Source organism: Lepus europaeus, chromosome 18 (genome assembly GCF_033115175.1).
Source record: "Lepus europaeus isolate LE1 chromosome 18, mLepTim1.pri, whole genome shotgun sequence".
In the NCBI taxonomy this organism is placed as follows: domain Eukaryota; kingdom Metazoa; phylum Chordata; class Mammalia; order Lagomorpha; family Leporidae; genus Lepus; species Lepus europaeus.
The window spans coordinates 837,323-853,784 of NC_084844.1; the positions used below are offsets into that span (position 1 = coordinate 837,323).

Sequence of the window (16,462 nt, forward strand, 5' to 3'; positions counted from 1 at the left end):
ATTTCCTGAAGTGTGTGTTTAACATTTACTTACCTTTTCTTGTTCCATGCTTTCCTTTCTTTCTGTTTTTTTTTTTTCCCCCTTAAGGTTTATTTATTTGAAAGGCAGAATGACAGAGGGGAGACAGAGAGGTCTTCCATCCAATGGTTCACTCCCCAAGTGGCTGCAACAGCCAGAGCTGAGCCAGGCCAGAACCAGGAGCCAGGAACTGCAAACTCCATTTGGGTGTCCCACGTGGGTGCCAGGGGCCCAGGTATTTGGGCCACCACCTCTGCCTGCCAGGGTGCACAGGAGCAGAGCTGGATTGGAAACAGGTGCCGGGACGCGACCAGCACTGCCGTGTGGGCTGTGGGCCCAGGCGGCGGGTCCGCCCGCAGCGCCAGGGCCCGCCCTGAGTTGGGCTGTAAGCCCTCTCGTCGTCCCGAGGAAGCTTGCCGCTGACTCCTCAAGTTTACAGACTTTGCGGTTCCTGCCCACTGGGAGGGCAGGGGCCATGCCTGCTTCCCTGGGAGGCCTGTGTGCATCAGCCCATGTGGCCCCTCTGGGTCCTCCCAGGCTCTGGCAGAGGCCCCTGGCACGTGCGTCAGTCTCCACTCGGGCCATCTGGTGTGTCCACGCGGCCCTGCGGGTGCTCACAGGGCCTGTGCGCCGGGCGGTACCGCAGCACCTCGAGAGCCCCCCCCCCAGAAGCTCCCCTGGAGAGCTGGTGAACCCTCACAGCCCATGAGCGTGGGGCAGGTGCTGGCCAGGAGGCAGGGCCAGCGAGGCCGCGCTCAGATCTGTCGTGGGTGGGCTGACAGCTGTGCACCTGCTCTCTGGTAGCGTCAGTGGAGCACCTGGCGTGGGCAGCCAGGGCCCTGACCGGACACACCGTTCCCTGCGCACTTCGTGTTCTGCCCTCCGGGCCGAGCCGAGTGGGGGCGAGCGTCCTCCTGGCCAGCCGGTTCTTCCTGGGAGGCGGTCGGCAGGGGCGCTTCAGCAGCCCAGCCACTCCTGTTGCTGTCTTCGTGAGAACACGTCTGATTGTCACGGGCTGCTGGGACGTCTAGGAGTTCCAGGACAAAGGGTCTCTGAGCTTTCTTCACTTTGTGTTCAGAGCTCAGTCCTGAGAGGACAAGCCGAACGCTGTTGGGATACGTGACCCTGCGAGCTGAACCCTGGAGCTGTGCACGGGAGGGGACGGTGACACAGCACACAGAGGGGCCGTCAGCAGAGCTCAGGCACGGCCCTGATGGGCAGCACCCTGCAGGCTGCTGGAGGGAGCCCTTCCCTCCCCTGGTCCACGGCCCACATCTCCCAACAGCCAGAGCTGGGCCAGGCTGAAGCCAGGAACCCAGAGCTCTGTCTCGTCTCCAACATGGTGGCAGGGGCCCAAGCACCTGAGCCGTCGCCTTCCTCCCAGGATGCACTAGCAGGATCAGACGGGGGACCAGGCACTCCCAGTTGGCACGCAGGCGTCCCGAGCCGTGGCCCCGCCACTCTGCCACAGTGCCTGCCCCCACTGTGCAGACTGGGGTTGGCCGAGTGGATGAGCCCACCGAGCCGGAGCAGCCCGCTGGGATTTTGGCCCATCTCGTGGCTTTTCTAAAACTTAGCGATTTGTTTTTGTTTTTACCTTTGGTGTGACACACATAACACAAGCCTCCACGGTGAGGCGCTGTTGAGGCCCCCACCCCTCAGAGCCCGTGCTTGCTGGCTGGTGTCCCCACTCCTCCCAGTGTGCTTTCTACCTGTTTGGAATGCCCGTTGACATGGGGCCGCCCTCGTGTGGCTGTGTCACTGTGCGTTGCCACGTGTTGAACGGAGAGCCGTCTGCCTGGTTTCGGTCCTCTGGGGGATTGCCAGCTCACGTGGGAGTTCTGTGTGTAACCTGTGAGGGGGCACAAGGGCTCCTCTGCCTGCGTCTGGTCTTGGGAAACCGCTGTCACCATCCCCCGACATTCAGATTTTCATTGTTAATTGTTTTTGATTCATTTGAAAGGCAGAGACCTTCGTCCACCGGTTCACCCCCGGCCCTCTGCAAACTGCCCAGGACAGCCAGGGCTGAGCCACACCAAACCAGGATGGCACTGGGGGATGGCCACCTGCGGTGCCGGCATCCCATATGGGCACTGGTTCAAGTCCCAGCGGCTCCACTTCCAAATCAGCTCCCTGCTAATGTGCCTGGGAAAGCAGTGGAGGATGACCCAAGTCCTTGGGCCCCTGCACCTGCGTGGGAGACCCTGATGAAGCTCCTGGCTTCGGCCCGGCCCAGCCTCAGCCATTGCAGCCTTTTGGGGAGGGAACCAGTGGATGGGAGGTGTCTCTCTCTCTCTCTGACTCCCTTTCAAATAAATCGCAAAAAGGTACAGCAGGGACTGACACCCAGGCCCTCTGTGGGGACTTGGTGTTGAAGCAGGCACCACCCACTTCGTTGTCACTCCTGCTGCCGGATGCTAGCCATCTGCAGGTCCGATAGCATCTAAATTCAGGTGTTGACAGGGGCCGGCGCCGTGGCTCACTTGGTTAATCCTCTGCCTGTGGCACAGGCATCTCATATGGGCGCCAGATTCTGTCCCGGTTGCTCCTCTTCCAGTCCAGCTCTCTGCTGTGGCCCAGGAGTGCAGTGGAGGATGGCCCAAGTGCTTGGGCCCTGCACCCCATGGGAGACCAGGAGAAGCACCTGGCTCCTGGCTTCGGATCGGCTCAGCACCAGCCATAGCAGCCATTTGGGGAGTGAACCAGTGGATGGAAGACCTTTCTCTCTGCCTCTCTCTCTCACTGTCTATAACTGTCAAATAAATTTAAAATAAAATAAATGCAGCTAAGGAACACAAGCTCATTCCCAAGTCTTGCCCCTCCTGTCTCCTGAGTCACCTGGGAAACACTGTCCTTTGCTTCTCGGGCCTCCCAGGAGAGCCAACCCCAGGGGGCGACTCCGTGCAAGGGGCGCAGTCCTCAGCGCCGTCCATGGCACTCCGCTAGTGTGGCCGGTGTCAGTTCCACCTCCCAAAAGCTCTCTGGGGGCCGTGCTGTGGTGCCGGCACCTGATGTGGGCACCAGTTCGGGTCCCGGCTGCTGACTTGCAGTCCAGATCCCTGTGGGCGTGCCTGGGAGTGTGGCAGAGGACGGCCCAGGTCCTTGGGCCCCTGTAGCTGAGTGGGAGGCCTGACTCTGGCTTCAGCCTGGCTCGGCCCTGGCCATCGCTATTTTGGGGTGGCCGGTGGATGGAGGATCTGTCTGCCTCTCCTCTCTAATTCTGTAAAACCAAAAACAGCACCTCACTGGGGCCTGTTGGCCAGTGTCTTGCAGTCGGCTTGGCGTGGATGGGCAGGGTTTCGGGGACGTCATCCGTCACTGCGGGAGCCCAGGCCGCTTCCCAGGTGCGTGTGGAAGCGCTGACCTGCCGTGGTGTCTGGGTTTGCCCCTCGGACCCCGGAATGGACGGAGAAGCCTGTGGGGTGTGGCTGGGGGAGGTGCCTCTCACAGCCGCTCTCTCCCCAGGCCCTCCTCTCCGTGAGGGAAGACTCGGTCCTGACAACTCGTTCTGAGTGACAGGTGCACACGCCGAGAGCAAACCTCCTCCCTGATCTCGTTCCAGGGCAACCGCTGCCTCATCCCCCTCTCCCGGCCCCTGGGACCCGGCCCCCCCGAGAGGCGCCCGAGCTGCCTGTGGACCGTGGCTGGCCGCTGGGACAGGTGCAGCCCCATCTCACGGCGCAGGTAACCCTCGTCCAGACGTTCGACCGATGGCTGCTGTGTTGCGTTTTCTTTACAAATCTTCAGAAGACAATAAGCAGCACAGGCAAGGCCTCCGGCGCTCCGCGTCCGGACCAGTGCAGGAGCACGTTAAGATGTTTTCTGCTGATCTTAAAATCACAAATTATAGTGTGCAGTGTTTTATCGTAGCTTTCTCCACCTGTTATTCTTTTTTTAAAGAATTGATTTTATGTATTTGAAAGGCAGAATGACAGAGGGAGAAAGAGATTTTCCATCCACTGGTTCACTGCCCACGTGGCCACAACCGCCAGGGCTGGACCAGGCCGAAGCCGAGAACGCCATCTGGTCTCCCACGGGAGTGACGGGGCCTGGGTGCTTGGGCCATCGCTGCCGCCTCCTGGGTGCATTAGCTGGGAGCTGGCTCAGGAGTGGAGCAGGTGGCACTCAAACTGGTGCTCCAGGACAGGACGCCGGCACCGTCACAGGCAGTGGCGTAACCCACTGTGCCACAGCACCAGCTTTCAAAATCTTTACCAATAAGATGGGTTTTAAAAAGCTGCATCTTTAAGTTTAGGTGTCCTTATACCCTGGGGTGGGTGGCACGGCGCTGTCAGCTAAGCTACCACTTGTGACACCGGTGTCCCATGTGGGCACCAGTTCAAGTCCCGGCTGCTCCGCTTCTGACCCAGCTCCCTGCTCATGCCCCTGGAAAAGCAGTGGAAGACGGCCCAGGTGCTTGGGCCCCCGCCACTCACGTGGGAGACTCAGGGAGCTCCAGACTCGTGGCTTCAGCCTGGCCCTGGTCGTTATGGCATTTGGGGAGCGAACCAGCAGAGGGGAGTCTTCATCTGCGCCTCCCACTCTCTGACATTCTGTCTTCCAGGAAGCGTCTTGCCTCTGTAGTCGTGGAAGATGTCCGATGGCCAGTTATTTTCCTCCCTTTGTGGGTCACGGTGCACGCGTGCTCCTTGCTGGCTGTGCCGCTGCTGGCTTGGTTCACCCAGGAAGGCGGCTGCTGCCTGTCTGTCTCGGACCTGCCCAGACTTACCTTCTCCTTCTCAAGTCCCCAGGGGACGTTTCCAGTGTCACGGACGTGGCCTCTGCTGGGAGGTCTGCCTAACCAGATCTGGAGGGCTGGTCGGTCACTCTAGCCATTTCCTCCCTGCCACGGATGGCCTGTGGCACATGGCTGGGGGTTCCTGTCCCTCACCCCAGGCCAGGCTGGCACCCTCAGCGGCGCCCACACGGGCGTCCACCCAGGCCCGTGCTCTGCCGACTCAGGTACTGGGTGCTGGACACAGGGTCTGTGCCTGGGGCCCCACGCTGTTCCAGGAAGTTCCCTGTCCCTGGGCCGCGGCCACGCTGCTTTACCTGCCAGGCCCTTGGGAAGCATTGCTCTGTCTCGCAGTGCGCCTGCCCCGATTCTGTGCCTTGCAGGATGGTCATGGCTGTGCTCTTTATTTATTCTTGACGGGATGGAGTTTGACTTTGAGAGAGACCTCCCATCGGCTGGTCCTCTCGCCAGCTGCCTACAGGGACCAGGGCTGAGCTAGGCCCAAAGCCAGGAGCGGGAAATTCATCGGGGTCCCGCGTGGGCCGTCACAGCTGCCTCCTGGAGTGTACGTTAGGGGGCTGGCGGCAGGAGCAGGCTGGGAAAGAACCCGTGTTGTGGTCACCGGGCTGAATGCAAGTCCTGTGGGGTGGGGTTCGTTTGCTTGTTGTTTCTATTGCAAACGTGCAGACTTCCAAGAAGCAAAGGCTCACACAGCGGTGTGGGGCCGTGTCCGGCCCGGGTGCTCCCCTCCCTCCCCTCTTCAGACTGCCTGTGTCTCAGTGGAGGTGCGTGTGAGCTGGACGTGTGTTGTCTCCCCCAAGTTCTGGACATAGCTCCAGGTTAGGACTGACTGTTTCGTGAAAGGCTGGAGGGCAAACGTTTGAGGCTGTAAGAGCCACACGGGGGCCGGCACTGTGGCATCATGGGTAAGGCCACCACCTGCAACACCAGCATCCCACGGGGCGCCAGCTGGAGTCCTGGCTGCTCCACTTCCGATCCAGCTCCCTGCTAATGGCCTGGGAAAGCAGTGGAGGACGGCCCCAATGCTTGGGCCCCTGCACCCCTGTGGGAGACCCGGAAGAAGCTCCTGGCTCCCGGCTTCAGGTCGGCCCAGCTCTGGCCATTGTGGCCATCTGGGGAGTGAACCAGCAGATGGAAGACCTCTCTTTGTGTCTCTCCCTCTCTCTCTGTAGCTCTGCCTTTAAAATAATAAATATTTTATATAAATAAATAGACAGATACATAAACAAACAATTTTTTTGTCCATGGAGCTTCTATTTGTGTGTCACAGCCCTGCCGGGTGTTCTCGCCACGCTGGTGCCAGCTGAGGTCAGTACAGTGAAACCAAACTGGTGGGCGGGAGCAGACTATTCTGCCATTTTTCTAGGTCTTTCAACTGTGCGCCAAATCGGGGCTGTCACCCTGCACTCGTTCACCTGCCAGTGAGGTGCCCGGCGATCTTCCCAGCTCCGTGATCAGTGATCAGATTCGCCAGGGTAGCCACGCTTCGCCGTCACGGTTAGAAACCTGACAAGGACTTTGGAGAACCTGGCGTTTGCCTCTTTTCTCTTGAGAGCATCGGCCAGGACGTTCACGCACACCATCGTAGCGGCGTGGAACGATGGCAGAAAGAGAGAAATGAAATTAAAAAGGGCCACCCGGTGCTGCCGTGAGATCTGAGCTGCGTGCAGTGTGCGAGCCGCGGCAGCAGCAGGTGTGCCCGGGGAAAACTGCGTCCCCGGCATAGTCTCCTTTCGTTTTCTAGTCAGTGTGCGGAAGGTTGATTTATTTATTTCTCTATTTATTTATTTGAAAGGCAGAGAGCGAGCTTCAGTCCGCTGGTTCACCCCGCAGATGACCTCAGCACTGGGTCTGGGCAAGACGGAAGCCAGGCGCGTCCTCCGGCACCCACGTGGGCGGCGGGGCCCAAGCACTTGGGCCATCTTCTGCCGCCTTTCCAGGCCACAGCAGGAGCTGGACCAGCAATGGAGGAGCCGGGGCTTGAACCTGGGCTCTGGGGCAGGGTGCGGGTGTTGTGAGCGGCGGCTTAACCCGCTGTGCCACAGCGCCAGCTCCCTCAGCTACCCACGGCTTCCAGAAAAAATCAACACTTTTTGCAGTTGCTTTATTTTATCTTACTTCAAGATTCGTTAACTTGAAAGGCAGAGTGGCGAGGGCGAGGGCGAGAAGATCCTCCATCCGCTGGTTCACGCCCCTCAAGGGCGTGCAGTCAGGGCAGGGCCAGGGCAGAGCCGGGAGCCAGGACCTCCGTCCAGTCTCCCACATGGGCGGCAGGGACCAGGGACTTGGGGCATCTTGTGCTACTTTTCCAGGTGCCCCAGAGGGAGCTGGATGGGAAGTGGAGCAGCTGGGACTTGACCAGCGCTCTGACGTGGGATGCTGGCGGCACAGAGGCAGCTCAGCCCCTGAGACACAGCCAAGCTCCCCCGGCTCCCCTGGCTCCCCCGGCTCCCCCTGCTCCATCAGCTCCCCCGGCTCCCCCAGCTCTCTCGCCCCCCCCCCCCGGCTCCATCAGCTCCCCCGGCTCCCCCAACTCCCCCGGCTCCCCCGGCTCCCTCGGCTCCCCCAGCTCCCTCGGCTCCCCCGGCTGCTTCCTCCAGTCTCTGCTTCCCCGCCCTCAGGTCGCAGTCCCCAGCGTCTGTTGCTGCTTTGCTTTGAGATTTACTAACGTACTGACTTCTGGACGGCAGAGTGGCAGAGGGAGAGAGGTCTTCCGTCCGCTGGCTCACCCCCCAGTGGCTGCAACAGCCAGAGTTGGCCCAGGCCAAAGCCGGGAGCCTGGAGCTGCATCGGGGTCTCCCACGCGGGTGCAGGGCCCCAAGCACTCAGGCCGTCTCGCGCTGCTTTCCCAGGCCACAGCAGGGAGCTGGGTTGGAAGTGGAGCAGCTGGGTCTGGCACCAGGGCTCCAGTGGGGATGCTGGCCTCTAGGCGGCGAGCTGCACGCCGACGACGCTGCCTCTGCGGCTTTGCTCACACGCGGCAGTGCGGGCGGGGCCCCCCCACTCAGCCCCCTCCTGACCGTTCTGCTGCGGAGTGCACTCTGCCGGTGTGCGGGCGTGCGGGCGTGCGGCGCTCGCTGCATCCTCTGTGCACTGGGGAAGCTGCACCTGGGCTGCAGGCTCCGGCCAGGGGCTGGACGGGCACCTTGGCCGGCTCAGGCACTGCTCCCGAGGCAGCCTGGGCTGCCCACATTCTGTCACAGGGGCCAACAGAGCGTTGTCGTTACCGGACTTGCTCACGGCCCACAGGACCTCTCCCCCCCCACCCCCCGACACCCTCAGGACCCCTCCCCCCCAACACCCTCAGGACCCCTCCCCCCACACCCTCAGGGCCCCTCCCCCCCCACACCCTCAGGGCCCCTCCCCCCCCACACCCTCAGGACCCCTCCCCCCTGACACCCTCAGGACCCCTCCCCCCTGACACCCTCAGGACCCCTCCTCCCTGACACCCTCAGGACCTCTCCCCCCACACACACCCTCAGGGCCCCTCCCCCCCCCCCCCGACACCCTCAGGACCCCTCCCCCCCAGACACCCTCAGGGCCCCTCCCCCCCCCACACCCTCAGGACCCTTCCCCCACACACACACCCTCAGGACCCCTCCCCCCGACACCCTCAGGGCCCCCCTCCCGGACACCCTCAGGGCCCCTCCCCCTGACACCCTCAGGGCCCCTCCCCCTGACACCCTCAGGACCCCTCCCCCCTGACACTCTCAGGACCTCTCCCCCCACACACACCCTCAGGGCCCCTCCCCCTGACACCCTCAGGGCCCCTCCCCCTGACACCCTCAGGGCCCCTCCCCCCCCACACCCTCAGGGCCCCTCCCCCCCAGACACCCTCAGGGCCCCCCCTCCCTGGACACCCTCAGGGCCCCTCCCCCCCAGACACCCTCAGGGCCCCCCCTCCCTGGACACCCTCAGGGCCCCTCCCTCTCTGCACCTTCCCCCTCCTCTCAAGGGATCCCATGCTCTTGTTTCTGTCATTGAATCTTCCAGGGCTGTGGGTGACTCTGTCCGGCCCCCAGCCCGGAGGTGGGCTGCTGGCCACGCCCCCCGTCTCACCACTCCCGAGGGAGGGCTGGTGGGGGGCTCTGCAGGTGACCTGTGTCTTCCGTGCAGCGGCAGCACACCGTCCCCATGGCAACGTGCGCAGCAGCCCAGCAGAAGGAAAACAGGGCCCCACAGCCCCCCCAGGCTCAGGCAGCCCCTGAGGACAGAGTCTGCGCCACTCAGAGGTCGTCCTCGCTCGCCAGCAGCTCCCTGCAGGACACCTGGAAGTTGCTGGACCTGGGTTCCAGTCCTTCCGGCCTCACCTCCCTGGATGGCTCCACGGCAGGTAGGAGAGCAGGTCTGCCCAGGCCGGCGCCACGCGGCTCCAGGCTGACCCGGGAGCGGCCTCTGTGTGGTGTCTGGGTCCTGTGCCGCCCGGGGAGAGCCCCCGTCACGGCCTGCTGGGTCTCGCAGGCTGTCTTGGTTCAGATTGGGATCCGTGCGAGATTGCGGAGCAGCTGGGGTTTGGGTAGCCTGTTCCTCCAAGCCTGAGGAGTCGTGACCGTGTCCTGCTGTGCTGTCCACAGACCCGTGTGTCACCTGGGTTACGTGTCTGGCGCTCCCACGCATCCAGCGGGCACCCTGGGGTTTTCATGAACACATGCTGCAAGGGCCCGCCGTGCTGGCGGGAGGGTCGATGGAGGGCAGCTGGGGACACATGTGAGTGTAGGAGCAGCAGTGGCCTCGGGTCTGTGTGGTGCCTGGGGCGCCGCTGCCCTCGGGTCACCACAGGGGACTGCAGGGGGGGCACGGACCTCGCCTTGTGCAGCAAACCGCTGTGTCGTGAGCAGCGTGGCGGGGATGGCCTCTGGGGGCCTGTCCACCCTCCGTTTGTCCTTCGTCTGCAAGCCTCACTCTGGCTTCCCCTCGATGCGCTGTCCACTTGTGTGCCTTATCAGTGTGTGGAACTCAGTGTAGACCATGGACATCAGGCCTTTTAAGACAAATTACAATGTTTTTGCTAATTGTTTAATCTTCTTACTTTTGTCTTGGTGGTTTTCTCATGCACACATATTTTTCTTAAGATTTATTTGAAAATCAGAGCAACAGAGAGGGATAGAGTCAGAGAGAGAGAGATCTTCCAACCGCTGGTTCACTCCCCAAATGGCCACAGTGGCCGTGCGGGGCCAGGAGCTCCGTCCGGGGCTCCCACGCGGGTGCAGGGGCCAAGGACCCGGGCCATCACTGCTGCTTTCCCAGGTGCTTTCTGGATCAGAAGCAGAGCAGTGGACGCCGGCGTGGCAGGCTCTGGCCCCGTGCCTCCTCTCTACTTGACCGGCTCTTGGTAGAAAATCCATATGAGAGGGGCTGGCACTGTGGCGCAGCGGGTTAATGCCCTGGCCTGAAGTGCTGGCATCCCATATGGGCGGAGATTCGACATCCAGCTGCTCCACTTCTGACCCAGCTCTCTGCTGTGGCCTGGGAAAGCAGTAGAAGATGGCCAAGTGCCTGGGCCCCTGCACCTGCATGGGAGACCCAGAAGAAGCTCCTGGCTCCTGGCTTCAGATCGGCACAGCTCTGGCTGTTGCAGCCAACTGGGGAGTGAACCAGCGGCTGGAAGACCTCTCTTTCTCTCTCTTCCTCTCCTCTCTCTGTGTAACTCTGACTTTCAAATAAATAAATAAATAATTTTTTTAATTTTAATTTTTATTTATTTATTTATTTATTTTTGACAGGCAGAGTGGACAGTGAGAGAGAGACAGAGAGAAAGGTCTTCCTTTTTGCCGTTGGTTCACCCTCCAATGGCCGCCGTGGTTGGCGCGCTGCGGCCGGCGCACCGCGCTGATCCGATGGCAGGAACCAGGTGCTTCTCCTGGTCTCCCATGGGGTGCAGGGCCCAAGCACTTGGGCCATCCTCCACTGCACTCCCGGGCCACAGCAGAGAGCTGGCCTGGAAGAGGGGCAACCGGGACAGGATCGGTGCCCCGACCGGGACTAGAACCCGGTGTGCCGGCACCGCAAGGCGGAGGATTAGCCTAGTGAGCCGCGGTGCCGGCCTCAAATAAATAAATAAATATTTAAAAAGGAAGGGAGGGAGGGAGGGAGGGAGAAGACCCATATGAGGAAGAAGCCAGAGACATCTTCCTATCTAGCAGAATTTTTATCTCCTTAAAAGACAGAGTGACAGGAGGTGGGGGGGAGCAGAGATCGCCCAGCCACAGAGTTCTTCCCCAGACGATGCCCACACGTAGGCCTGGGCCAGGCTGCAGGCAGGGCCCAGAACGCCATCCAGGTCTCCCCCATGGGTGCAGGGGCCCAGGCAGCTGGGCCATCTCCCAGGAGCGACAGGCACGCGGACAGCAGCAGCAGCGTGACCGCTGCGCCTCGGTGCCCAGCGCCCATTGTTTGCAGCAGGTTCAGCCTTGCTGGCCCTGGCCAGGGAGAGCCGGCCCACCCCCCGCCCCGCCCCCGTGCCTCCTTGTGCACACCTGCTGCCTGTGTCCCTCCCGGCCCCTCCCCTGCTCTCCCAGGAGCCCGCCCCAGCTGCTGCCTGCTGTGTGCCCTGCCCCTCAGGGGCTGCCCTCGGCCCCTCCAGGGTCCACAGCCAGGGCCGCCCCCCCGCCTTCCACCCCTGATCTTGGCCGTCTCGCGCTCTTCATCTCTCATGTCTGCAGCTTTAGCTCCTAGCTGCCAAAAATGCAGTTTGAGTTTTTTCTTTTCCCTCTCTTTTCTCTTTGGGTGACTGAGCCGTCTTCTCCCTGCTCGCCACCCGCCCTCCGGGTACCTGGGCCTGCAGCTTCCTGTGTCACTCAACTCACATTTTGTTCTGTTTTTCAACTTAAATGGAATTTAAACATTTTTTTTTTTATTTGCAAGGCAGAGAGAGACAGATCTTCCATTTGCTGGTTTACTTGCCCAAATGCCCTCAACAGCCAGGGCCAGGTCAGGCCAGAGCCAGGAGCTGGGCACACAGTCCTGGTGTCCCACGGGGGTGGCAGGGGCCCAGGCCATCACCTACTGCTCCCAGTGCCTGCTCGCAGGCTCCTGGGGCCGCCCCTCTGTCTTCCGGGTGCTCGCCCAAGGCCGCAAGGCTGAGTCACACAAGGGAAAAGGGGGTGGGGAGAAAGAGAGAGAAGGAGAGAGAGAGAGAGACAGAGAGAGAGAGAGAGAGAGAGAGAAGGAGACAGAAATCTTCCATTGCTGGCTCACTCCCCAAATGAACGCAACAGCCCAGCCTAGGCCACCCCAAAGCCAGGAGCCAGGAGCTTCTGCTGGGTCCCCCACGTGGGTGCAGGGGCCCTAGCACCGGGGACATCCTCCACCGCTTCCCCAGGGTATGAGCAGGGAGCTGGGTGGGAAGCGGAGCAGCCAGGACTCAAACTGGTGCCCTGATATGGATGCCGGCGTTGCAAGCAGCGGCTTAACCCGCTGCGCACAGCGCCGGCCAAGGTGCACCCCTGTCGCCGAGCGTTTCCAGATGAGCTTTGTGTAGTGTGTTCTCGCTCGCTCGCTCGCTCTGGTTTGCTCCTGCGTGCCACCACAGAGGCCACGTTTTGCACTGTCGTCTGCCTGTTGTGAGCCCCGGTCTCCTCCTGCGCTCACACCGTGAAGGCCCCCGCCGGCCGTCTCCCCCTCGCTTCCTGGCCAACGTCTGTATTTTTCTGTCACTCGGTATCAGAGTCTGAGTTGCTGGGGGAGTTGCCTTCAGAAGACTTTTCTCATTCATTCATTCATTCATATTTGAGACACAGAGAAAGCCTGAGTCCACTGACTCGTCCCCGATGCCTGCACAGGGCGAAGCCGGGAGCCCTGGACTCTGCGGGTCTCCCACGGGTGTGGCAGGGGCCCACGCACCTGAGCCGTCACCTGTCGCCTCCCAGGGAGCTGGATTGGGAGCGGAGCCGGGACTCGAACCCCGGGCCCTCTGGCCTGCAGTGGCGGGGTCCCGGGTGGCGTGGTAACTGCTGCACCAAACATAAGAGGATTCAACTGAACTCTTGTTTACCCTCGTGTATTTCCAAATCTATCACGACAGCTTCTTGAACATAGTTTTTTCTTTCAAGAGAATTTTTTGGTTACACGTTTTATTTTTTAAACATTTCTCCTCAAAGAACGCGTCTCCTCAGGACTGAGGCGGGAAGCAGCAGAACTCACAGTTCCGTCTTTGTGAGCAGGTCGCTGAGACGCGTCCGAGCCTCGGTTTGGGACGTGAAGTGCTTCAGTGCGTCTGCCGGGAGGACCTCTTTCCGCATGGAATTCTCTAGTTCTCTGAGCTGTTCTTCCGAGGGCTTAGGACCTGTACTGCGCGTTGTCAGCATCCCCTGATGTCGAGGTTTCCCTGGGACGTGGCACCGCCAGGAGCCGCCGTGGGAACGGGGGGGCTGTAGATACTAAGCACGAGGTAGCCACGGGCCACCCCGAGGCAGCAGACGTGGGAGGGTCCAGCCCTGTGCGGGCAGCGGCGGAGCTCGGCTCCCTGTAAGGCCGGTGACCGCGCTGCGAGCCCCGTGGGGGCGGGCGCAGCTCCCAGAGAGCTCCGTCTCCCAGCTCCTCAGCCGCCTGCTCAGCGGTCAGGTCTGAGAACACGCGTGGCTGGGTCGAGTTGACGCCATGGCCTTCGCCTGTGGCTTCCCGTTTTTGGTGAGCCGAACACGTGACGGAGCAGAGGCGTCTCAGGGAGGTCAGAGCTCGGCAGAGGCCCACGCCGCGGCCGCCGAGAGGAACGGCTTGTGTGTGCAGAGCTGCAGCCGGGAGCCTCCGCGGGCTCGTGCTCAAACCGGCAGCCGGCGGCAGGCGCAGGCGACGCCTCGCTCACCAGGCCGGTGGGGCAGGCGGCCTGGAACCAGGTGGCGACCACGCGGCGCTGCGCTCAGCCTGGGAAACGCCGAGGCGTGGGTGGGCCTCCCCGCAGGCCTGGGAGGAACACAGCAAGGGACACTCAACCTCAGGGGGTCGCCGTCTCGTCTGGAGGGCTCAAGATTCTTTTTAAAGATTTATTTATTTATTTGAAAGAGTTTGAGGCAGAGAGAGAGAGAGAGGTCTTCCTCCGCTGGTTCACTCCCCAAATGGCCGTGACGGGCAGAGCTGTGCCGATCCAAAGCTAGGAGCCCGGGTGCAGGCGCCCGAGGACCTGGGCCATCTTCCACTGCTTTCCCAGGCCACAGCGGAGAGCTGGGTCAACGTGGAGCAGCCGGGACTTGTACTGGTGCCGCTGGCACTGCAGGTGGCGGCTCTTCCGTCTGCCACAGCGCCGGCCCCGCTCCAGGCGACGTCAATGATGATTTACAGAAGGTCTGAGGCTCTCTGAGCACTGTCTCCACTGTTGCCTGGCAGCTCAGATCCACACGGGGCCGGCGCTGGTGGAGCAGTTCCTGCCGCGTGGGCTGCACGCAGGCCGTGAGCGTGTGGTCCACGTGCCTGCTCCCTCCCAGCCCAGCCCCCTGCTGATGTGCAGGAGATGCGAGGCGGCGGGATGTCCCTGCTTCTGCCGTGGGAATCCCAGAGTCAGTCCTGGGCCTTGGTTTGGCCGAAGCCCTGCCTGTCGTGAAACTTGGGGTGTGAGCAGCAGAGGGCAGATTTCTGTCTCTGTCTCCTCTGCTTTTCAAGTAAAATGAAAAGCGGTAAAATAATTTTAAAATAGCAGTGAAATGCACTTTGGCCAAATAGAAGTCGCTGGTCTCTGTTCCCCAGGGAGGCGTCGGGCTGGGCGCTCAGACTGACCCCTGACAGCACAGCGGGGGAGCTGAGCGGGCACAAAGCTCACCGAGGCCGGTGGATGACGCTGGGCCCCAGGGGTCTGCACCCCAGGGCCACGGGGAGCCGTGCGAGCTCTGGTGTCGCCCTGCAGTGACAGTGCTTGGTCCTGAGCCGCTGGTGGCAGGACTGCCCCCGGCGCTTCACCACCACGTGAGCCTCGGGGCTGAGGAGCTGCGCCATCCCCACAGGGGCCGGTGTTGTGGCTGGCACGGCCCCGGCACCAGGCAGGGGCCAACGTGGGTCACGGGGGGGGTCCACTTTTTCCCAGGCCAGAAGAGAATCAGATTCTACCTGAAAATAAGGCCCCACGCAGACAGGGTACGGCCCAAGGAGGTAAAACACACTCGGAGCGCAGACAGAACAGGAAGGAGCGGCTAATGCCTGGGGTGAGGCCCAGCTCCGACCCAGAGCCTGGGGGCAGCCGGGAGGCCCTGGGTGGAGTTCCCAGTTCATGCAGATGTTGCCCAGAAATGAGAACCAGCAACACGCTCAGTGGCTTATACCTCAGAGTTAATGGCGTAGACGTTACCTAGAGGAAGGAAGAAGTCACCTAGAGAGACGCGGGGTCCCAGACAGGCTGGCAGGAGACCTGCGCCCAGAGGAGTCCGGCGAGAGGCAGGCCGCCTTCCAGTCGGCACACGGCCTCCCTGCTGTGCCGGGACAGGAGCTGCCGCCTGCGCGTGCAACAGACTTCTCAGGCAAGAGCACGGGGCACGGGGCGGCGAGCTGTGACCGGCGGCGCGGTGCTGGCTGGGACACCTGCGTCCCACAGTGCACTGCGCAGCTTCCTGCTGCTGGGCATCGTGGGAGGCCCAGATGGAGCTCCCGGCCCAGCAGTTACAGGCCCTTGGGGAGTGAGCCGGCGGGGGGAAGATCTCTCTCTGCCTCTCAGGTTTCCAGGGTGTGCTGGGGCAGAGCGCTAAGCGTGCCAGAGGTGCCTGTGTCTTATCAGATGCCAACGTGAGTCCCGCTCCCCGGCTTCGGATCCAGCGCCTGCCCACGCACCTGGGGAGCAGCAGGAGGTGGCCCCATGCTGCTGCACCCACGGGGCAGACCTGGAAGGAGCTCCTGGCTTCCGGCTTTGGACCAGCCCAGCTCCAGCCATTGTGGCCCTTTGGAGAGTGACCCAGCGGGTGGAGGACCTTCTGCCCCCTCCCCCCACTGGAGCTCTGCCTTTCAGATGGAATGAATCTTAAAGAAAAGAAAGGCGGAGTTACAGAGAAAGGGAAAGGGAGAAAGAGGATGACCTTCCCAGATGGCCAGCACAGCCAGGGCTGGGCCGGGCTGAAGCCTGGAGAGGAGCGTCTTCAGGTCTCCCTCCTGGGTGCAGGGGCCCAAGCCCTGGCCCGTCCTCCGCTGCCTTCCCAGGCGCACGAGCAGGGAGCCGGGTGGGAAGTGGAGCCGCCGGGATTCGCGTGGTGCTCCTATGGGATGTCGGCGCCCAGCCTGCTGCGCCACAGTGCTGGCCCCGTGCATGTGTGTTTTTGTTCTTTGGACCTGTTTTGTAATAAAAGCTTTTAAAGAGGGAGGGCGTGGCTTCCTGTGTGGAAATCTGCGGAGAGGCCAGGTGAGGTCAGGCAGAGCGGACCCTGTTTCGCAGGGTGCGGTCCCCGGTGGTCTTCCTGCCGCTTCAGTGAGAGGCAGGGCTGTCACCCAGCCTCCCTGGCAGCTGCAAGAGCCCAGCTTCCAGGGAGACTGGAGGCGAGGACGAGGGTCACACACGTGCAGGTCGGGGAGGGGAGGCCTGGGCCGGGCTGCCTTGTGCAGGAAGGGGACCTGACCTGGGGCCAGGCCGGCCGGAGCACTGAGCAGGGGCCTTGCTGACCCGCACCTGGCGATGCGCCACCACCAGGACACGGGACTCCTGGGCACCCACCACGGACCTGCGGGCCCAGCAGGTGCAGCGGGGCCACTGGGAGGGGCTCGGCCGAGACCCACTCTGTC

The 16,462-nt window shown here is 62.1% G+C and overlaps 1 protein-coding gene across 10 annotated transcripts in view; it reads left to right on the forward strand.

Moving 5' to 3' along the window:
- The window catches only part of CCDC57 (coiled-coil domain containing 57), an 84,338-nt gene that overhangs the window by 54,887 nt on the left and 12,989 nt on the right, over positions 1–16,462 (forward strand). For 3 of the 10 annotated variants that reach the window (XM_062175671.1, XM_062175675.1, XM_062175672.1), the window contains 2 exons: positions 3,581–3,702; positions 8,891–9,107. In XM_062175671.1, the coding sequence (XP_062031655.1) occupies positions 3,581–3,702; positions 8,891–9,107 (339 nt within the window). Of the gene's footprint in view, positions 1–3,580; positions 3,703–4,582; positions 6,517–6,569; positions 7,661–8,890; positions 9,108–14,786; positions 15,971–16,462 lie in introns of those variants that run through there. The other 7 variants (XR_009864303.1, XR_009864304.1, XM_062175673.1 and 4 more) reach the window with 6 other exon arrangements.